Raw genomic sequence first — 23,630 nt, 5'->3', positions numbered from 1 at the left:
TCCAGCTTTTGCTGAGATCAAAGATGTCACTCTGGGACTCAGAATTCAATTGTGAACGCATTTCTCTCATTACATGTGCTGGTGAGATTCTTTTATTTGATCATACTATACTCTGGCATATTCTGGATTACAGACTAATCTGAGCTCCAAACCACTATGCATAAAACACAGCATGCCAGACCCTTCAAAATATGTTATACATGTGATCCTCCCAGAACTTCTTGGGGGGTAACAGTTTTTGGAGCACTGTGGAAAAAGCAAAATCACTTAACAACCATGGAGACTTAAATGTATATTTATAAAAGATAAGAAAATTATTTACAAATGGATTTTTATAACACAGCCTGTTTTTATACTGGGGACAGTCTGGACCCTGAAGTGGTTTACAGAGCAAGAGAAAGGCCATTATTCAGGAAAAAGGCTCTGTTTTTGATTCCTTATAACTGGCTTTACCCCATCTAAGATTGTCTTGTAAGACAGTCTATACTTTATTTAAATAGTTGAATTTTGGTAAGTTCCTATTGAAATCTGCCTCCCCTCAATTCCCCTAAAGGCTAAACCAGGTGTTACTAATCCCCAGATGCTCTGCTCCTACCAGAGACTTCAATCTGATGGCCTGACATCAAAGAAATGTTCATAGTCTCTTAGAGATAGATGATTTGTTTACCATGTCTCAAATGGCAAAATTCTGGTTCAAATGAGAAAAATACTCATTTGAAAGAAAGGAGGCAGAAGAAAGAAAAAACCTTCCACTGGGTAGATGTTTATCTTTCCAACTTAAGTTAGAATAAATAATTCTAATGACCCGAGTGACTCACAGTGACTCTGGATTTGCCGGGGGTGGATCTTTTACGCCTATCTGCACAATTCTACACCTGCTCAGTAACAAAAGTATAGCAATCCTTTTTCATGCATCACAAACCAAGTATTGGCATGTAATATTGATAATACCTAACAAGTAAAGACAGGCTTTCATTACTAATCTTGTGCTTACCCATGCTTTTCAGTGTAACTATTCAAATACTTGGAAATGCTTATAATTTTCCATGACCCACAGCTAGAATATATATAAATAATGTACAGAAAGGATTGCCTGAGATGTAAGAATTTTTTTCCTGTTGTTTACTTTCAAAGGAGAAAAAAAAATTCAATAAATAGGAACGCTTGAAGGCTATGGATAAAATTCAAGGCTCATACATGGTTTGAATTATTTTTCCATGGGTATACAGTAGTCAAACTGATTTTTAATGAAATCTTTGGCAATCTTACTGTCTATGGGAAAAAGTGAGTGCTAACTACAATGACACAATTTGTCATTTTAGTTTTCAAAATCATGCCAAAACAAACGCCTCAGATAAAAAGATGAGAAAATAAGTGCTGGTGGTTTTTCCTTCTCATATGCTTCAGATACATGCTTTGATATCTTAAGCAACAGAATTACTTTCAGTTCCCCCAAACAATCGGTGTTCTCTCTTACTTTTTGGCTATTGCACATTCCAGTCTTCCTGCATGGATGTTCTTCCTGCCATAAAAATGTTCTTCTTCCATTCCTCTTGGTTAACCCTTATTTATCCATCACACAGATATGCGCTAAGAACTCCCATCTTCCAGAATCCTTCTGTGACCTCAGCTAACCCTTTATGGTTGTTTGGGCTGTGTCTCATTCTTTAAAAATGCCTTCAATTTTCAGCAAGAAATTCTTATAACTAAAGGACATGAATGCTTATGATACATGATGTAGGCCTCTTGTAAACTGTCACATCCTATTTCATTTTTAATTTGTGCTATTCTTTAAAATAATAGAACCGTGTTACTTTATAGATACTGTCTATAAAGATTTCATGGAGTCAGGCTGGCCGTAACCTTTCTGGGTAAAGCTGATTAAAAAGGGAGAAGGGACTAAGGTGTTGCTGGGATGACATGGGGGAAGATTCATTCACTTACTTCATGCTTATTAGAGGCCTACTCTGCAAATCACCATTCTGGTTCTGATGACGTGGCAGATAAGGAAAGAAATAGGTACACAGATACACTCACTTCCCACCTCACTCAGAACGTTATCAACCAAAGCTGGCAAACAGAATAGAACACCTGCAAACAATATAGGTACTGACAGGAAGCATACAGTAACATTTAACAAGACACAGGAATGCTTTTGGCAGGGGGATAAGGTAAAGAGTTTCAAACATTTCATAGTCTTCAGTAACTGTAGGTGGATGGAGGAATTCTTCCTAATCCATCCAGTGATCTGGAACAGGGCATTCCTGATGTTTTGTGTTGTGAAGACGATGATTTCTTCTCCTTCCCCATTTCCTCCTTCTCCTTCTAGGTTTTTGTCTTTCTTTTTTTACCCCAGTTTTACTGTGATATAATTGACGTATAATACTGTATTCCTTTAAGGTATACACACAACCTAAGAATTTGCTGTGTGTACATATTGCAAAATGACTGTTAAGGACTTCGTAATACCCAAATTGCATAATTAAGATTTGTTTACTAAGCTGAATACTAACATGTTTGAATTTTCTACAGATTAACTTACCTCAACATATGAAATTGGAAATATTCCTATTTTGTCTGCCAGCATTCCTTCAGCCCAGTTTTCATCCACTCTGCGGATCACAGTCAGAACATCATCCTGAAGAAACAGCAAACATTAGTCTCTTTGATCCCATTAAGTTCATCACTTAATTTCCCTTTTCAATAAAGGGGCTCAAGTTTCAAGAGTAAATGAATCAAAATGCCATGACCTATCTTTAGTACATGAATCCAATGTTGCCACAAACTAAGTGGCCACTACAACCTGTTGGTTCTTTCAGACCTTTGTAAAACTATAAACTCCTTCTATACAGGGGTTGGCTGCTCATTATGTTAAGATCCACAAATTACAACCTTAAATGCTACTCACCCCAGCCTCTTGAACTTCCATTTTAGATTGGCTTTCAGGCTCTTCTCACATTCTCTCTGATAATACACCAAATACCCACCTTTAAATGCATATCCTACTGCTTTTCTTTATAAAAAACACTATTGTGTTTATCTACTCAAAATGTTAAAGGATTTTATCAATTCAGTGGATATACTCCTGTGTGCTTTCAGCAAAGAAATTTATGTATAAAATAAGGAAGTAATGATGTTTCATTTTGTTATTCATAATTCAGTAAGCTAAAATCCCTGAGTGGCACACATACCGTATAAAGTGGCTTAGAATTAAATTTAGGCTATAAATATGAAAATGATACCACACAGACTATCAAACAAAATTATCTTTCATATAAGAATGGTCTAGTTTTAGGGGCGCCTGGGTGGCTCAGCCGGTTGAGCATCCTACTTCAGCTCAGGTCATGATCTCACAGTGTGTGAGTTCGAGCCCCGCGTCAGGCTCTGTGCCGACAGCTCGGAGCCTGGAGCCTGGAGCTGGCTTGGCATTCTGTGTGTCCCTCTCTCTCTGCCCCTCCCCCACTCATGCTTCCTCTCTCTCTCTCTCTCTCTCTCTCTGTCAGAAATAAATAAACATTAAAAAAAAATTAAAAAAAAAAAGAATGGTCTAGTTTTTTGTGACTTTAAGAAAACTGCTTCCAGGTATTTTTAAAAGCACAGGTATTTTTAAAAACTATTTTATCTTTTTGTGAAAGGAAATATAAGCCATATTCCTGTGTATCTGGGTCCACAGAAAGAGTTGGCAAACATTCTAAATTTACCTTTGCAAACGGGAGACAATCTTTGTCTGCTTCCTTGTCTTTCACTTCAAAGTCATAAAGTGCTTTGCACTGAGGTGGGGGCTGAGGTAACGGCTTGATGATCTGCACAAAATTGGTGGGAAAAAAGCCATGGATCCCGTTGACTTCCCCATGGTACCAATTTTCATCCACTTGTCGCCGCAAAATGATGATGTCACCTTTGCTGAATTTAAGGTCTCCAGGCTCTTTCCCTTCGTAGTTGTATAACGCTTTGGCACAAGGTAACTGAGGTATACCCTTAGGGAAAGAGATGAGTTTTAATTAAAGAATGATCCAAAAGCGTCTAAAAATTTAACTGTATTATTATTTTTAGTCAAGGTCAACTCAACACAGAGTGCAGGTCTCTGGAATTTAGCAGATGGGAAAATGAAACACTTCCTGGAGGAAGTGACACATAAGCCAAGTCTTCAAGGATACATAGGAGTTAGCCAGGCAAAGCTGGAGTAAAAGATAAAAGTAAGGCATTCTCACCAGAGGGCACAGCTCCAGCAAAGACATGGAGCACACTGTGCAGAGGGACTGAGTTTTATAAAGAATGCAGGAATTATGGAATATAAAGTGTAGGAGAAGTAGACAGAAGCTAACTCATGGAAGATCTTGAATGACATGTTAAAGAGGTTCAATCGCTGTGTCCTTCAGGCAAAGACAAGCCCTCACAGGTTTGAAATACAGATCGCCATGGTAAGAAGCATGTGTCAGTCAGGCAGATGAGGCTGGCATGAGAGTGGAAAATGGACAGGAAGTGGGCAGGCGGACAGATAGCTATGTGTTAAGCACAAGCTTTAACTAGTTGAATTTTTTCTTTTTTTACAGCTTAATCTTTGTAATGAATAGGAAGAAGCATTACTCACAGTACTGCCCTCTCCCTGTGCTCCTCCATCTCCCCGCTCCCCAAAAAAGTGGATCACAGTTTAATACTCTTGAGGCAACAGAACTTCATAATACACTTTTTAAAAATTACTTTGGTTTCTGGTCAGAGAGTTAGAGTCTGGCTTGCTCCTAAGCCAAATTTCTTTTGTTAAATATTTTTGTTTGGCTTAAGAGGAATAGCCAATTCTTGGCTCTCAAAATGCTACTGGCAGTCATCTTGTGTTGGCTTGATCCATGTGATGTGTTTGGTTAATGAGAGCTGCTCTAGAGGCCAATATCCTGAGAAGACAGGAGCTGAGCCTTCCAGAAGTTCTGAAACCCTCATGTGCCCTCTGACTTTTGGACCCTGACCTAAGATCCTGCCTATGAAGGCATGACTTCTGTTATCTGACCGTGACCTAATCTCATAAACAATTCTGCTGTGCCCCTTGGTTTCTGCAGAAGGAAAATGCCCATCAGGAACTCTGGAGCTTCACAATCCTGTGAACTTTAGTCATATTCCCCTTCAGTGTCGAATGCTAAGGAAGGACTCTAATTTTTGTCTACTCTCACAGAGATGCCTCACTGCATTCTCTACTTTATTGTATATTTATTGAAGTCTGGTTATCAAAATATAACAATATTTCCCAAGGCAGGCTTGAGGAAATAATAGTAAATAAACATAGAAATGAATATTATTATGAAACAGTGCAAGAGTGATGGAGTCAAAGACAGAGAACTGACAAGTCCTGTAATAAACCAACTCTTGGAACACAGCTGTATGGGACCACGATAAGGCAGTTTTACGTAAGGGTTGGTAACATAAACTCCAGAGCCAGAATGTCTACGTTTGAATCCCAGGTCAGCCACTTACTAGCTGTGTGCCTCAATTTCTTCATTTGGGTTGCTGTGAGGATTTGGTGAGTTAATGTATGTAAACCGCTACAAAAGACCCAGCAGTTAGTAACTGCTGTCGCACCCATGAACTATTATCATCATTGTCACTGCCCAGTATGAAAAGCCTTGTTCACCAGTGAAACACAGCACCTGAAAATTTATTTGTCTCTATGCAGCTGGATGCTATTCCTTTTTGGACGAATTCACATAGCAATTACATTTTTAATACATATTCACTGTATAGCAATGCAAAGAATGTTCCTCCAGGGAAGTGCTGGAATCTTGAAATGTGCGTTTCTGAAGCACACATTTGTTTTCTAAGTGGAATCCATTCATCTTCTGGTTGAACAGAAGAAATTACAAATTCACTGACATGCACGGTTTAATAGGGGATGGCATTTTAGATGTGGCTGTAGTTCATCTTGACAGGGCTAATGTAAGGCATTGGAAGCCTGCATGAATTAATTGAAAATCCTATTACAAACTCGGTGACAAATAACTCTATTCACCATTATGGCCTGTTCTCTCAATTTTTTCCCCACCTCAATTAGCTCTGTTTGGCCTACTCTGTCCAAATCCATGCCAGCCAAATCCATGCACCAAGATACAGATTTAGCACTCTTAGAAACCATTCTGAATTGCTTCTTGAAGAGATCTGTAAAATTCCCAAAAAAACCACAGCATGGTTCTTTTGTGATATGCTCACGTGGAAACTGAAGGAATTTATTTCTTCACAGATCACTTCCACACACCAGTGGCCCAATGGACTTATTAACTTTTCCACCAAAGCAAATCTATTAAGTACCCCTAAAATCATCACACATACTTAATACAATGAATGGTAAGGATAAAACTCATGATAACAGTGATATCCATTATGGTTAGCCTAGTTACATCCCTGTGACTGCAACCTAAAATTCATTAATTCACACTGTTTTGCTAAATCTTGACTGCTAAGGCTATTTCAGTGATCAATAACCACAGAAAAAAGAATCATAAAGCTTACGGCAATCTAATCCACAAGCAGATATTTGCGCATCTGGCTGTGTTTTTCTATGGTGTTCTTTTTCAATTAAATTCTAAGAGGCTAAAAAGCCAGTTTGTGTCAAGTTTCTCAAAAGAAGGTTTCCCACATTAAATAAAATGAATTCTACTCTGATTTCAAATCAAGCAAAGTTCAGTGATCTTTAAAAGACTTATTCCCACACAGACTGCAGATGATTAAGGATAAATGGTTACACGACTTGGAAGGGCAATAAAAGAATGAATTTTCCTTTTACAACATCTGAAGGATAAAGTCAAAACAATTGGTTTGATAGCCTCAGACTACTCTTGTGGGTAAAATACGTCCGGGGCCCACGGAGGCACTGCCTTCTCATTCATCTCCTTTGAAAGGTCTGGGAGTCATGTCATCACCCAGGCCCTTTGCCCCCCGTGCCTTCGGCAGGCTTTCCAAACTGCTGCCTTTCTTCTGTATCCTCTCATCAGGCCAAGGCCCCCGAGGATCTGTAGAGCTTACATTTCACTTGGCTACACATGAAAGGGAGGCTTAAAAGGAGAGAAAGCCAGAGAGAAACGGACTCTGCAGTCTAACCTTGAGTTTGCAGCTGTCATTCATGCTGCCAGCTTTATCAAAAACCTTGGCAATTTAGACAGGTGAGCTATTATAACAATTCTTAATCTGGAATACATTTCAATAAACAGTGACTATTTTGGTCATATAGAAAAGAATAAATATGACAGTGGGCTAGTTTTACTCTTAAAGTAATTTTTGCTTCTACATTATGTATACAGATATTTTACATGACATTAAAATCCTTATGAGACCCACATACAAATATTTTTGATGAAATACTCTACACTCCATTTTTGTATCATCAAGTGTATTCCAATATATCTAGCAAAGCAGTACTTGATGATGTAGCTGAGATTCTAATGGGTAAATAAAACATTCACTGCCAATTTATTTTATAGACTCTAAATGCCAATGCCCAGATATACATGCAAGACAGCCTCTTTAAATTCAAATTCCTTCATGCATTTCTTACTGCTCCATAAAGTAAAAAAGATTCAATGACCTACTAAAAAGAATATCTGGAAGATACTCTTGCCATAGGAACAGCACCATGGTGTATATAATTTAAGAATTTAGTTAAATCTAAATGGGCATGAACTATGGCTGATTTCAACTTGACTTTCAAAAACTTTCCAGAAAGAACTGAAGCATAAAGAAATTACAGTAATAGAAAGTACTACGTACAGAGTAACAAGTAGCAAAACGGTTCAGGAAAGGATTTTTTAAAATGTCCTTTGGAGGGGCGCCTGGGTGGCGCAGTCGGTTAAGCGTCCGACTTCAGCCAGGTCACGATCTAGCGGTCCGTGAGTTCGAGCCCCGCGTCAGGCTCTGGGCTGATGGCTCGGAGCCTGGAGCCTGTTTCCGATTCTGTGTCTCCCTCTCTCTCTGCCCCTCCCCCGTTCATGCTCTGTCTCTCTCTGTCCCCCCAAAAATAAATAAACGTTGAAAAAAAAATTTAAAAAAAATAAAAAAATAAAAATAAATGTCCTTTGGACAACAAAATACATGTTGGCTTTTCCCTACAAAGTGAAAATCTATCGGAATATACCAATAGTATTTCGCAAAAATATTCTTCAATAGTTAAAAAAGTCTTACGTACTGATATCAAGATGTCCAGGTTGGATTATTATTCAAATATTATTTGACCATCCCTTGAAATGTTTCAACCTCAATATAACAAACATCCAAAATAAGTATTACAAGTTACTTTTCCAAAGCAGTATTAGAAAGGACTAAGAGTCCCATAATTCCATAATAATCCATTTCTTTTTTTTTTAATTTTTTAAATGTTTATTTTTGAGAGAGAGACAAGGTGTGAGTGGGGGAAGGGCAGAGAGAGAGGGAGACACAGAATCTGAAGCAGGCTCCAGGCTCTGAGGTGTCAGCAGAGCGTGATGTGGGGCTCGAACCCACAGACCGCAAGATCATGACCTGAGCCGAAGTCGGACGCTCAACTGACTGAGCCACCCAGGCACCCTACGTTTCTTTTCTTTTTAATGTTTATTTACTTTCTGAGAGAGAGAGAGAGAGAGAGAGAGAGAGAGAGAGAGAGAGAGAGAGAGAGAGGAGAGAGAGAGAAGATCCTAAGCAGGCTCCATGCTGACAGCAGAGAGCCCGATGTGGGGCTTGAACTCACAAACCACGAAATCATGACCTCAGCTGAAATCATACACTTAACTGACTGAGCCACCCAGGCACTCCCATAATAGTCCATTTCTTATTTGTTCTTTCCTTTAATATTTATTTCTGGACAGCAGTGTGCTGAGACATTTTCTCTGATGATCACTCTTAAGCTACCATCTGCTATCCACCCCACGTTTGTCACATAAAATTTTCTCATCAGACTAATCATATCTACCAGCACTTTGAGGATGGCAGTTGTGAATAGACAGAAATGAAGAAAAACATGTTTTCTTCATTCACATTTATTCGTTTTTTGGTCCTTATTTTACTATTTCACTGCCATCTTTTCTTGCATGCTCATTTTCTTCAGCATTCTCCTTAAGCAGACTCTTTCCAGGTTGCCTATCTTTCTCCTCCACTCCAGACATGGTGCCTCAAGAAAGTGGGCTGAAACTGGCTTTGCACTGCTTTAGTGCCCTGTGCACTCAGCTCCTGCTCACACTGCATACACTCTATCCACTCCTCCTCACCCTCAGCTTCTACAACCCAACCCATAAGCCCTATGGGAGTTTCTATCCCAACCCATGACTAAATAGCAATCAGCCAGTTATTGCTTTCAACCTCGTTGTTTTAGTGATATTAACGGCTTAGGGAAAGGGGTGGAGAGAGTGAAAAAAACAAAAAACAAAAAAACCCAAGGTTAAAAGGACAGGAGACAAAGTAGCAGATTTCTCACCAATTTCCCTGGACAGTATTCTCACTGCTATTTAATCAAATGATAATACATAGTCATTTATTCGGTCAATACTTAATCAAATACTTAACCAAATGCAAATACAGAATGAAGTAAGTTGAGGTTATAAGATTATGTTCAGGGGCACCTGGGTGGCTCAGATCATGATCTCACAGTTGGTCAGTTTGAGCTCAGAGCCTGCTGGGAATTCCCTCCCTCTCTCTCTGCCCCTACCCCACTCGCATGCACCACACTCTCTCTCTCAAAATAAATACAGTTAAAAAAAAAAAAAAGATTATGTTCAATCATCCAGAAAGAGAACAAAGAGCAGAATTTTCCAAACTTAAGAAAAAAATTATATGAGACTCTTACATTTTTTTCTAGGAACTGCAGTATAGAGAATAGATAAATACATCTGTGTAGGGTAGAATCAGAGCCTGATGTGGGCCTTGATCTCACAACCATGAGTTTATGACCTGAACCAAAACCAAGAGTTGGAATGCTTAACTGACTGAGCAGGCACCAGCCATGAATCAGAAAGGGGGGCTTCACCAGAATGAGGCCGTGCTGACACACTGTGAAAAATAATTTCTATTGTTTATAAGCTAACCAGTCTGTGGTATTAGAGCAGCCCAAATGGACTAAGATACTCCTTCACCAAAATTCAAGAGCAGCCCTTCTCTCCATCTTCCTACATTGAGAGTCCCCAGCACATATCTTGATACAGCTGCAGTTGATAATTACATGCTTTTATTTCACTTCTATTTTTATTTTCTCTAGCATGACTACTTCTGTTGCTTGGAATCAGATGTAAATAAGGCTAAGATCAGAGACTGATTCCGGTGCAGGTCAGCAGGACAGACTCTGTTTTCCAGATGTAGTGGCCATTGCCTCCTTGGGGAAGATTCTCCCAAGCCTGCCTCACCCAAATCTGGAGAAAGTGCTTCTCTTATGCTCGCTCACCCAGCATGTCTTACGCATACTGTTACTATGGCTTTCATCTTACTCAGTTTACAGCCTGTTTCCCCTACCGGACTGTAACCTCCTGCAGATTGGGACTATGTGTTATCCATCTTTATATCATGAGCACTTACCTCAGTGTCTGTGAATAAATTCCTGCTGGAAAAATAAACAACAAAAAAAAAGAATTTATCTAGGTGGCTGAGGTCTATGACGTGGAGGACTAAGTGTAAAAATACCATATCCAAAGGAAAAACAAAAGACAATTCTGTGGACAGTCGGGCTCATTGGCTTTAAATGTATTGCACAGTATATGTACGCACATATTTCTGTGCCTCTGATACTCCTCATGAATGACAGATCGTGAACCCATCTTTTTGAAACTGTCTTCAGTGCCTTCTATGGAACACAGTATATGGTGGGCACTTGACACTGAGACACAGGAGGAGCAGGAATACGAAGGAAAGAATTTCATTCCTCATTCCAAACCTGTAGCACATGAAAGTGCCAGAGAAAAACAGGGAAATGTGAGCTAATCTGCTAACTGGTGTCTACTTCAATGTGCTCTGGAAACAAGACTAAAAACATGATCTGTTCTGGAAATGGGCAGTTCAGTTTGTACTAAGCAAACTGCTGGCATATGAAAAATGTAAAGCAAATTACATAGCAAACCATACAAACAAATATTTTCCTTTTAAACTCCTCTGGTGGTTATGAGGAAATAGTCACGTAGATGATATATAGCTTTTTTTCTTGGCTGGCCTTAAAAAGGGAGTATCCATCTGACAGACAAATCATTAAAGAAAACAAATCTTATTGAATTTCTCTAAGGGAAGATAGCTATTGAGAATGCAGTCACGGAAATAAAATGCAGGAAATTTATGTCACTCATTGCCCTGAATATTAGTTTTCTGTTTCATCACATGTTTAATAATTACAATAGTATTTTGCAAAGGGGAGGAAAAGTTATTGGGAAAATTTTCTGCAGTAACTTGAGCTATGATCTTGGGGACTCATGGCAGGATGAGGGATGTTTCCTGGTAAAAGGTCAAGTTTCTGTCTATTTGAAAAACAGCTTGATTCCTGGCAAGGAATCTGCCCCTGCCCTTTCCTAAACCTCCCACCTGCCCATGGGGGTGTGGGACTAGATGGAAAAGAACGACTGTGTATGAGGAACTCTGCGTGGTCTTTGCCTAATCCTTACAGAAACCCAGAAGGGTAAGGAAAGTCAAAAATACAAAGGAAGAGGGGTGTGTGGGAGCAGGTTTTCATATTAAATAGGAAGGTCAGGTAAGGCCTCAATCTAATTCAACTGCCTCGTTTTAGACTTTTTTTGGTCCAGTGTTTTCATTAATATCCCAGAGAGATATGCTCGTGTAATTTAGACATGACATTATATGTGAAAGAAAAGTTCAGAGTTTCAGACTTAAAACACCACTGGAATGAACCCACATGTATATGGGCAATTAGACAATAGTGCCAAGGCAATTCAATTTAGGAAAACAAAGTCTTTTCAACAGATGGTTCTGGGATAATTAGAAGCCCATATGGGGAAAAATGAGTCTTAACTCCTACCTCACATCATATACAAAAATTAATTTGAGATGAATCCCCAAAACAAACGTAAAAGTTAAAACTGTTTTTTAGAAGAAAACACAGGAGATTATCTTAGGGATTAGGTGGGTCAAAAACAAAAACAAAACCCAAAACCCTAACTAACCATAAAAATGTATAAACTGTAGTTCATCAAAATTGAAAAATTCTGTTCATCAAAATGCAATTAAGAAAATAAAAATGCAAGCCACACAAAGAGGAAAATATTTGCAATACATATATTTGACAAAGGATTTGAATCTAGAAATACAAAGAACTTCTACAAATCAACAACAAACAGTGCAATTTAAAAACAGACAAGATTTCGGGCACCTGGGTGGCTTAGTTGGTTAAGTGTCTGACTCTTGGTTTTGGCTCAGGTCATGATCTCATAGTTTGTGGGGTTGAGTCCCACGTCAAGCTCTGTGAAGACAACATGGAGCCTACTTGGAATTCTCTCTCTCTCTCTCTCTCTCTCTCTCTCTCTCTCTCTCTCTGCCCCTTCCCCACTCTCTCAAAATAAATAAATACATTATAAAAAAAAACCCAGAAAGATTTGAAGATATAATTCAAGAAGGAAGTTATTATATAGCCATGTAAAGGTACTCGGCATCATTAGTCACCAGGGAAATGCAAAATAAAACTATAATGAGATATGCTTTCACAACCATTAAAATGATTAAAATTAAAAAGACTGACAACAGAAAATGTTGTGAAAGATACAAAGCAAACAGAACTCAGATATGTTGCTAGTGGGGGTCTAGAATGGTTCAACCGCTTTGGAAAAACGTTTGAGAATTTCTTGTAAAATTATTCATACACTTACTCTATGACCTAACATTCTAATCCCAGGTATTAACTGAGAAATGAAGACATATGATCATACGAAGACTTGTCACAGAAATGCTTACTGCAGCACTATTCATAACATAAGTCCATGAACAAGAGACTAGACAAAAAATGGAATCCTTAGTTATATATAAAAAAAGAATCACTAATACACGTGAGTGAAAAAAATCAAAATTGATACTATACAATCACACTTCTTTGACTTCAAGAATAGGCGAAAACAATCTACTGTAATAGAAATCAGAATAGTAGTTGTCTATCAGAGGTGGAGTTGTTTGGCCTGATGAAAATTTCTGAGATTAGAGACAGAGTCTATATTTTGAATAGGATGTTGATTATCCAGGTATACAAATGTGTTAAAATGTATTAGATCGTACCCTTTTAAAAAAAGTTTTATTTACTTAAATAATCTCTATACCTGATGTGGCTGAACTCACAATCCCAAGATTAAGAGTTGTGCACCTGTCTGACTGAGCCAGCCAGGCACACCTAGATTGTACCCTTAAGAACTGTAATTCACATATGTAAATTTTATCTTAATATTAAAATATATAAAAAATAAACCAGTAGCAGCACTTAGAAAAAAATGAGAAATAACCACATATGGCAAATATGTGACTCTATATGCACATGGAAGAAAAGATACAAAAGCATCACAATGAATAACCACTTACGCTGGCAATCAAGAGAATGGCAAACCTGGCAAAACAAGAAATCTGAAGTCCAGAGGTATGGAGATTAGTGCCTAGAAAGACGGCTACTTTTTGAAAAGGAAATCCATCACCAATGTGCAGAGTATACATAGTATATAGGGTCTCTACTATAATCAGACCCGACACTTAGCACTAGTCAGCCTCTCACTAGATGTCCGGGTTAACATTCTGAATTCCACAAGCAAAAAACAGAGAACTGCAGTGTATTCAGTGGGGAGAGGAACAGATGATAAAAGTGTTGGAAAATATTATGATGGAGAAGCTGCAGAAACTTGAGATGTATCAGTGGGGCAGTATTAAAGTGAATATTCAAATATAGTGAAAAGGTCTTACACAGGGAAAGTTAAGTCGGCTTCATATTCACTGAAGAAAAAATAAAGGCTTAAACTGATACATGCATTATTTAAGTTGGATAAAAGAATTTCCTGACAGTGAGGGTTGTTAAATATTGCAACGGATTATGGTATCTCTTTCACTGGAGACTTTTAAAAATAGGACAGCCTCACAAGTTTGGTTCTGCCCAAAGGCAAAGGAACAAAGATTATGACACGTGATCTCTAGCAATGCTGTGATTTCTTTGGCAATCAGACCATTTGAAAGAATAATTTTATTCTTTTTTTTTTTTTTAATTTTTTTTTTCAACGTTTATTTATTTTTGGGACAGAGAGAGACAGAGCATGAACAGGGGAGGGGCAGAGAGAGAGGGAGACACAGAATGGGAAACAGGCTCCAGGCTCTGAGCCATCAGCCCAGAGCCCGACGCGGGGCTCGAACTCACGGACCGCGAGATCGTGACCTGGCTGAAGTCGGACGCTTAACCGACTGCGCCACCCAGGCGCCCCAGAATAATTTTATTCTTGATGATTTTGTGATTTGTTTCTTTTTTAGGAGTAGAATCCCAAGAAGTGCTAAGGTATGGGAGAGTGAGCTGTGAGGGGACATTTAGAAAGAAAACAAAGTGACAGTATGAATCAGCTTGTAGAAATCAAATTATGCCAGCCTTACTACTCCAAAGTCTATCACAACCTGTTACAATATTATCAGCAAAAGTAGAGGCAAGCTGAGCTGTGGTCAGGCACACCAAGTTGTCTTTTACCTCATTATTTTTATTTATATCAAAAAGTAATATGTAATATGTGTGTATTTCTGTTACGATTCTCCAAAGGAGTGTTCTGCCAGTTAATTAATATGAAGTTTACATAGTGAAGATTGAGTAATTACTACAGGATAATATTCTCTTACTTTGAAACAAATCCATTACCAGGATATAAAACCAATCCTGTGAAACCCATAGGGTAGAATCAAGATCTTTAAAACATAATTAAGTCTTCACTGAAAAAAAAAATCTATCTATATGCATATGCTTTAGAAGTCTGGCTTTCAAAAAATTTTTAAAGTATGAATTGAATGTAGAGACAATCTTATAGTTCTTTCAACAAAGCTCTTTTACCTTTGATTAGGTCTGTTGTAAAATGATACTATAAAAATACCTGTAAATATTCTATGACACTTAAATGAGTGTTATTAGAATACACGAATTGCTTTTACTATCTACTTTCTTTATTATATGACTGCACAAGACATGCTACTATAAAGAAAAAAATTTGCAATGAATAATTTTACCAATAGATAATTATTTTAAAATAAGTAGTTTATTGAAGTTCCCCTTTAAAAAAAAAAAGGTATTCCAATTGAAGTATATCGATCACTAAAAATATGAAATAAAGGAGAGAAACTTAAGGGGGAAATATTTAGTAATTAATCCAACAATGACTCTATTTTCCCATAAATAATTCAACAGTAAGATATTAATTACAGGTATTTTCAACCAAAATGAACCATCATATAAAAATGATGTGTTGTGGGGCTCCTAGGTGGCTCAGTCGGTTAAGCATCCAACTTTGGCTCAGGTCATGATTTCATGGTTCGTGGGTTCGAGTCCCGCATCAGGCTCTGTGCTGACAGCTCAGAGCCTGGATCCTGCTTTGGATTCTGTGTCTTCCCCCTCTCTCCGCCCCCCACCTCAAAAAAAAATAAACATTAAAAAAAATTTTTTTAATGATGTGTCGTTTTTTACATTTCTAGGTGATTAAATATATAGCAAAGAATATAAAAATTAAGTGCAGAGTCCACATGTGTGCATCTGAGACTACTTTCATTAAGCATTTAATACATATTGCACAAAGAAGATAAAAGATCATTCTAGCTATATTTGTAGTAATAGAAAATTTGAGATAATTAGAAATTGATCATCTGAAATAGCCACTGGCAAATTAAGTTACAGTTTTAAAATATCTATTAATATAAAATACTACATTAGTATGTTTTTAAAAATTGTTTAAATGTTTTTTTTGGGTAAAGCAACTAGTTTTTCATGGGCACCAGGCTGTGACTGACTTGAGGGCAGGCTCTGGATCTCATTCATCTTTGTATCCTGACAGCACAATACAAGGCACAGAATCAATCTGTTAGAGGACTGCTTTCTGGCTGCCTCTTCATTTCACCCTAAAGAAACCTGCCAGATTCATCTTCTTAAAATACAGCTTTTACCAAATCATCTGTCTGATTGGGCTTTTTCTAATTCCATTTCTAGCAAATTTAGCTCAAATCCTTCTCTCTGGCACTTAAGATGCCCACAGTCTGACCCCGAACTGTTTTCTCAAATACTTCACACTCCTCTCCAACAAGTATCCAATATTCTAACCAAACTAGATTCCCTCTAGTTCTCCTAATATGGTCCTTCTCCCCCCCCCCCCCCCTGGGTCTTTTCTCTGTTATTTGTTCCACCCTAAGAGCCCTCTTCCCCAGACTACATGTCCACTTGTCAGAAGTCCATCCAGCCTTTAAGACACAATTTAAACATCATATTTTCTAAGACCCTTATTCTCCAACACAGATATATATTCTCCTATTGAACCTCAGAAGGTTTTGTTTGCAGTTCTCTGTTGGCTTTATTATACCTTTTATTACATATATTTGAGTACTTTAATAACGCTACCAGACTAAAAACACTTTGACGGCAGGGATGGTCTCTCATCCTTTCTTGAAATCACTTGCAGAGTCTAATAACATATCTTACATATAGTAAACATATTTTACTGAAATGAACTCGATCAGTGTCTCCCTCTAGGCAATTCTTCTTCCCACCAACTACACAATTCTAAGAAAGAGAAGGAAGCTTCAACTCCTATCTTGTACCTTCTATTCACTTCTCTAAGGAATTCTGCTTAGGAAATTAGTAGAGTGACCCACATGGAACTGCCTGTATGTACCAATCAAGCAGAAGGGCAGGGCACTGACATGGGTGTCTGCTTGTATTTTTGTTATTTTATCTGACCTAAGCAAGGAAATAAAAGAAAGAGACTTACATCAAGGCAGAATTTAGCAGTGGTGGGCTAAACACATGCATTTAATTGCTTGAGTGACCTCCGTTCCTAAGGTCATAGTGAAATAACAAAAAGTATTTTTAAAAAAAAATAAAACCACAGCAGTTCTAGAAAATAGGGAAAACAACCATTAGCATACCAGAAAATTCTAGGAATTTCTAGAATGAAAGGAGGTGGAATCAAAAAAATCTCAATGAGTGGTGGGATTAAAAAATATAGGGCCAAAGACCAAGGTCATAACCATCATCATGAAGTCAAGTAATTATCCCAAAACACAGGGAAAAAAGGTAAGAGATGAAAAATAATAAAAAAAAATTAAGATATATTAAAGATAGCTCTAAAAAAGTCTAATATCAATCTAAAGTGAGACTCATAAAGAAAAAACACAATAAGGGGGAGGAGAATCATGAACGAAATTACAATAATGAAAGAAAAGTTTCATGAACTACAGACACCCAAGATCTGAGCTATAACAATCTCATTAAGAACCAAGCAGGGTTAATAAGGGAAAAAAATATATCCATATTCAGACATATTTCATTATACTGCAAAATTCCAAAGATAAGGAAAAAATTCTGAAAGATTTAGGGCAGAAGAGTTTACCATAATGGAACTAGAATCTGACTTCCTGGCAGCAACAGTGGATTAAAAGAGAATGCCTTTGAATTTCTAAGGGAACATGATTTAGAAAAATATAGTCAACTAAACTGTTAAATATGTGTGTGGACAAAATTAAGATATTAATGAATATATAAAATCTCAGAAAGTTTATCCCCCATGCATAAAATAAATAAAAAATAAGTCAAATCAAATTTTAAAAAAAGTTCTAGGAGGTATCTCCCATCCTACATCCCCAAACCCATAGAAAACTCCTAGAGAGAGGATATGTGATACAAGAAACATGTATGACTAAATATGATCTAGAAGACATGAAGAAAATGGGAAAGAAATTTAAGGAGAATCCATTGGACTTAAAAGCTGGATTCATCCCACTTGCAGTGAGGCAGGATCTGGTGACACAGGTTATGTTTCCTTTTTAATCAACCCAACCACACTACAGTGAATGTTTATATAATCACAATACCACAAATGGTGTTTTTAAGGGGTCTTGATTTATAGAATCAATCTCCAGGGGCACCTGGGAGGCGCAGTCGGTTGAGTATCCGACTCTTGACTTCAGCTCAGGTTATGATCCCAAAGTTATAGGATCGAGGCCTGCTTCAGGTTCTGCAGTGAGCAGGGAGCCTGCTTGAGATTCTTGCCTCTTTCTGTCTCCAAAATAAGAATTAAAAAAATAAAAAAAAAAAAAAAGACATAGATCGTGTTCACAATCATGCTACCTACTTCTGTAAGACCTGGTGATTCAACTAATCAATGTGATTTCACCTTGAGAGTTTGTATCTAGGAGCTGGTGATCCTGATATGCCGTAGATCATGGGGCCTGGAGAGTTAAGCATGTTAGCTTTGGAGAAAATAAAAGCATAACACCAACTCTCAGTTCAAAAGGGGTTAGTTTACTTAACTTGTGAAATACACGAAAGTCACTTGACATGTCATCTTCAAAAATACCTATTTCTCATGCAAACTTAAGAGGTCAACGTATAATCCTAACTAACAGTTATCTCATCATTTACAAGCTGCTTTTAAAGGCAGAGGGGTAGCAAGTTGGTAGTATATGAATTCTTAGAACCATAGTTGAAAAACTTAATCACAGACAAGATTTTGAAATGTTTAAAATAAAGCCATTTCTCTCTTTGTCACGAAGTCTTTTAGAAATATATGGAGTGCCTGGGTGGCTCAGTTGGTTAAGTGTCCAACTTCGGCTCAAGTCATGATCTCACAGTGAGTTTGAGCCCCGCGTTGGGCTCTGTGTTGACAGCTCAGAATCTAGAGCCTGCTTCAGATTCTGTGTCTCCCTCTCTCTCTGCCTCTCCCCTGTTCATGCTCCATCTCTCTCTCTCTCTCTCTCTCTCTCTCTCTCTCTCTCTCTCTGTCTCAAAATAAATAAATATTTTTTAAAAAATGTTTAAAGATATATAAGGGCAGTTTCCACCACCAACACCTTTAAGGATACAGCATTATACTTCCATTTTAATTTTCCCTGAGGGAGGGAAGTGAACCGGTGACTGGATTCATACTTAGTGCAAGGCCTATCCTGGTTACACAATAAAAACAGGTGCTTTTCAAACTTTATTTATTTCAAGCTTATGAGTCATTGGGTGTTCCCACTGCAAGCAATTCTGATTCAGTAGTTCTGGGTAGGGCTAGAGAGTCTGCATTTCTAACAGTTCCCAGGTGACAGCAATGGTGATGCTGCTGGTCCAGGAACCATACTTTGAGCAGCATGGGAATCAGGGATCAGTCACCTTCCGTATTTCTTTGCTCATTCTTCTTCCTCGGTTGCCCCAGGGTTCAATCTTGTGACAGTTTCTCTTTTCTAGGTTCACTCCCAAGCTGATTTCATCTATTCCCTTCTTTTAAAGCCATTTATGCCAGCTATTACCAACCCTGGCTGCATATTAGGATCAACTCGGGAGTTTTTCTTCTTCTTTTAAAGTTATGTAAGGCCCCACCCCAAACCAATTAAATAAAAATTTCTAGGGTTGGGTCAGAAGTATAGGTTTTTAAAAAGCTCCTTAATGGTTCTATAAAAGGCTAAGACCTGTTCTCTACGCACTGATGTCTCCCAGACCTGATCTCAGCTACAACTTTTCCCCCGAACTCAAGTGTCTACTGCACATCTCCTGTTGAATGTATAATAGTTGACTTGTCTAAAATAGACCTCTTGACTTCCACCTGCCCTCACCAAAACCTGATCCTCTACCACCTTTTCCCATCTTGGTAAATGGCCCCATCATTCATGTAGCTGCTCTGGCCCAAAGACTGAGCTTCACCATGATGCCTCTGTTGCCATTCTTTCTAATCTTATATCCAATTCATCAGCAATCCTCCTGGATCTACCTTCAAAATACATCCTAAACCATTGCATTTCTTACAACTTCCACTACTACCAGCCTAAGCCAAGATGATACTACCTCCATATTGCTACTCCTGAACCCCTAGAGTTTAATGTCCACACTCTCTTGCCTATAAATTTCCCATTGGCTTTCTTATCCACTTACAATAAAATACAAACTCCTTCCCATGGCCCCAAGGCTTTGCATCATCTAGCCCCTACTTTAACCAACTTCTTTCACTCCTTTACCTCCAGCTCCTACTAACCTCCAACTCCTAACCTTGTTGCTGCTCATGACCACTATACCTCTTTTCTGCCTCAGGATCTTTCTCTTATTTTTTCTTATGCCTACAATAATCTTTACAGGCTTATGTCTGCACAGTGGTCAGGTCTCTATTCCAATGTCACCTCAGAAAAGCCTTCCCTGACCATCCCCAAATAGCCTCACACACAACCAGCACTTATCATAATGTGCTTACCCTAGTCTTTCTACCATGCTTATTTTCATGGCATTCATCACCACCTGAAGTTATATTAGTCATTTCTTTGTTGGTGTGTTTATTGTCTCCCCCTGACCCACCCTAAAACACTAGAACATAAGCTCTAAAACACACTTTGTCTTGTCAAGGTAGGATCATAGGCCTATGTCCATACCTAGCAAGCTGTAGGCACTCTAATGCATGTTGGTTGTTATGAACAGAAAGTTTATGTCCTCCCCAAAATTCATGTGTGAAAGCCCTAATATCCAACGTGATGGTATTTGGAGGAGGGACCTTTGGGAGGTAATTAGGTTTAGATGAGGTCATGAGGATAGAGCTCTCCTTTTGGGATTAGTGCTCTTAAAAGAGGAGACACCAGGGTGCCTGGGAGGCTCAGTTGGCTGAGAGTCTGACTTTGGCTCAGGTCATGATCTCAAGATTCGTGAGTTCGAGCCCCACATCAGGCTCTGTGCTGACAGCTCAGAGCCTGAAGCCTGCTTTGAATTCTGTGTCTTCCTCTCTCTCTGCCCCTCCCCCACTCACACTCTGTCTCTCTGTCTCTCTGTCTCTCTGTCTCTCTCTCTCTCTCTCTCTCTCTCAAAGAAGAAGAAGAAGAAGAAGAAGAAGAAGAAGAAGAAGAAGAAGAAGAGACACCAGGGGCACTTGGATGGTTCAATCGGCTGAGCGTTCAACTTCAGCTCAGGTCATGATCTCACGGTTTGTGAGTTCAACATCGGGCTTGCTGCTGTGAGAGCAGAGCCAGCTTCAGATCTTCTGTCCCTTTCTCTCTGCCCCTCCCCCACTTGCACTCTCTCAAAAATAAAAATAAATAAACAAAAGAGGAGACATCAGAGTTTCCTTTCTCTTCCTCTCTCTGTGCACAAAGGAAAGGCCATGTGAACCCACAGCAAAAAAGTGGCCATTTACAACCGAGAAAGTAGACCCTTACCAAGAAACAAATATGCCAGAACCTTGACCTTGGACTTCCCAGCTTCCAACATTATGGGAAATAAATGTCTGTTGTTTAAACCTCACAGTATTTTGTTAAAGTAACCTGACACCAGTAAAATGAATAAATGAGTCACAGAATTCTGTAAATGAGTTACAGAAAGTAACCTGGATATAGGGCTCTGTGATGTGCCCCAAAGGTTTGTAACTATCTATCCTTTGGGATGTCCAGGCTTTTTAGCAAGAATTTGAATGAAAGTATTTAGGGCACAATTAATTTGCCAGGGACACAAACCTAGAAGGGACCTAGCTAGCTAATATGATGAATGACAGAAATGTGATTTTGAAAATTTTTCACCAATGATAAAATATGGACCAAACAACAAAGCAAGCATTGGGGGAATGAACATTCACTGTGTATCTCATTGCTTAAAACCACTTGCACAGATATAGGAAACTACAAAAGACCTGCTCCAATAAAAGATTGAATGAAAAAGACTCAAGGGCTTTTGCTATCTACAAGTTCAATATAAGCCACAAGTAACACAGCCACTGTCAAAATTTTAGGCACATTAGCCTGCATAAATGAGATGTCGGTGGCAATCAGAGAAATGGACAGACCTTTCATGTACTGACTGATCAACAACGTCTACAGAATCTTGTTCATTTGTGTGTATCCCAATTTAAGAGGAATATTAGTAAAATGATCTTTAGAAAGATGAATGGTCTAGAAATCATGTTAGAGAACATTTGTCTGAAGGACTTGGAAGACTTGAAAAAAAAAATGAAGGTAGTAACATTTGGTTTTTGCTGAGCATTCTCAATGTCCCATCATACATTCACACACATGATACATCTGTGGGGTAGGCTATCATTATATATGGGCTGCAGAAACCGAGGCCCAGCAAGGTTGTGTAACCTACTCAATGTTACACATTGGGTAAGGGGTGGGGTTTGATTCCAGAGCACACACTTACCATCAGGAGGTAGTCTTTAAACACTCAAAGGGTTGACATATGGAACGATATTATACTTATTCTCTATAGTTCTAGAGCGTAAAACTAGAACAACAGAGGAAAGTTACAATGGGCCAAGCACATTCTCAATGTAAAGAAGCGTTTTTTCTAATGATGAGCTCCTTCCTGGTCAACAGCAAGTATTCATATGGAGAAAGGCTAACACTGTCAGTATGCCGCCCAGAGGACAGCCAATTTGGGTGAGGGCTCAGAGGTTCCTTCTTCCTCTCAGCACTATTCTTCAACAATACATGTTTCTTTTTCCATCTAAGTACAGCAACGAACACGGAATGGAAATGTTAACAACTCTTCAAAGCAGGGTTAGCTAGTTACATTAGAAGGAATGATAAGCCATCTTGTAAGTACAGCTGAACACAAAGTAGATGCAAGCATATTCACCATTAGGGTTTTGCTTACTCTTTCTTTGTCCTCCAATTTTAAATTCTTTCAGAAAACAGAGATCTTTTCCTAAAGATTTCCTCAGCTTGTACCTTAGAGATCTTTACTTTATAAATACCCACTTGTACCAAAGGAGACATTTTTCATCCTCTAATTAGTAAGACATCAACTAAATAAAGGACAACACTTACAAGGTCAGAAACACAGACAAGTTACAAAATTAAGCACTGAAAGATCCCCACACTGATTTTAATAAACATACTATCTGTATTTGCAATGAAAGTTTAATAAACAAGAAAGAACATTCATAATCCATTCTATATGTCCATATCACTAAAAGAATTAGTCTAGTAAAGCTATCTTCTATATCAATAATTTTACAATGAGCCACATTTTAACTATGTGTTAATCGTGTTATCTACCATTTTAAATTTCAAACTAAACACTGAAATGTTTTAAAAGATCTCCATATTATAAAGTTGCTTATATATATGTAAACAGGTTTCCATGGATTTAAGGGGTTAAAAGAGAAAAGATCCAATATGTAGTTCATACATATAGTTTCCAGTATATTTGAATAGAAAACATCACATATGTGTATGTATAATGTGAACACACATACAGATAGATATTCACTTACAAAGCTGACAGATAAAGGTGCTAAGGCCTTGATTCTCACAGATGACATCTTAGAGAGTTGAAAGAAAAAAACAAAAAACTGGAAATTATGAACCTAACCCTATTTTGAAGGAAATAACCAAAGGATATTGGGGCTGAAAGGGCCCTGAAAGATTATTTAGCCCAGCCTCCACACATCAGGATAGGAAGGTGAACTGAATGACCAAAGTCACACGGCTAGTAAGTGGCAAAACCAAGACCCTAAAACTTGAGAAGATGTACTTTGAAGTCAAAA

The 23,630-nt window shown here is 38.2% G+C and overlaps 1 protein-coding gene across 7 annotated transcripts in view; it reads right to left on the bottom strand.

Moving 5' to 3' along the window:
• Positions 1-23,630, bottom strand: part of SH3RF1 (SH3 domain containing ring finger 1) — a 187,557-nt gene that overhangs the window by 63,646 nt on the left and 100,281 nt on the right. For all 7 annotated transcript variants that reach the window (XR_007151604.1, XM_047856355.1, XM_047856358.1 and 4 more), the window contains 2 exons: positions 3,702-3,977; positions 2,543-2,638 (listed from right to left, as the gene is read on the bottom strand). Coding sequence is in view for 6 of the 7 variants with exons in the window: in XM_047856355.1 (XP_047712311.1) it covers positions 2,543-2,638; positions 3,702-3,977 (372 nt within the window). In the remaining variant the exon portion in view is untranslated. The remainder of the gene's footprint in view (positions 1-2,542; positions 2,639-3,701; positions 3,978-23,630) is intronic.

The sequence above is a fragment of the Prionailurus viverrinus genome, chromosome B1, assembly GCF_022837055.1.
Source record: "Prionailurus viverrinus isolate Anna chromosome B1, UM_Priviv_1.0, whole genome shotgun sequence".
NCBI lineage: Eukaryota > Metazoa > Chordata > Mammalia > Carnivora > Felidae > Prionailurus > Prionailurus viverrinus.
This window is presented reverse-complemented; position numbering and strand designations above follow the sequence as displayed.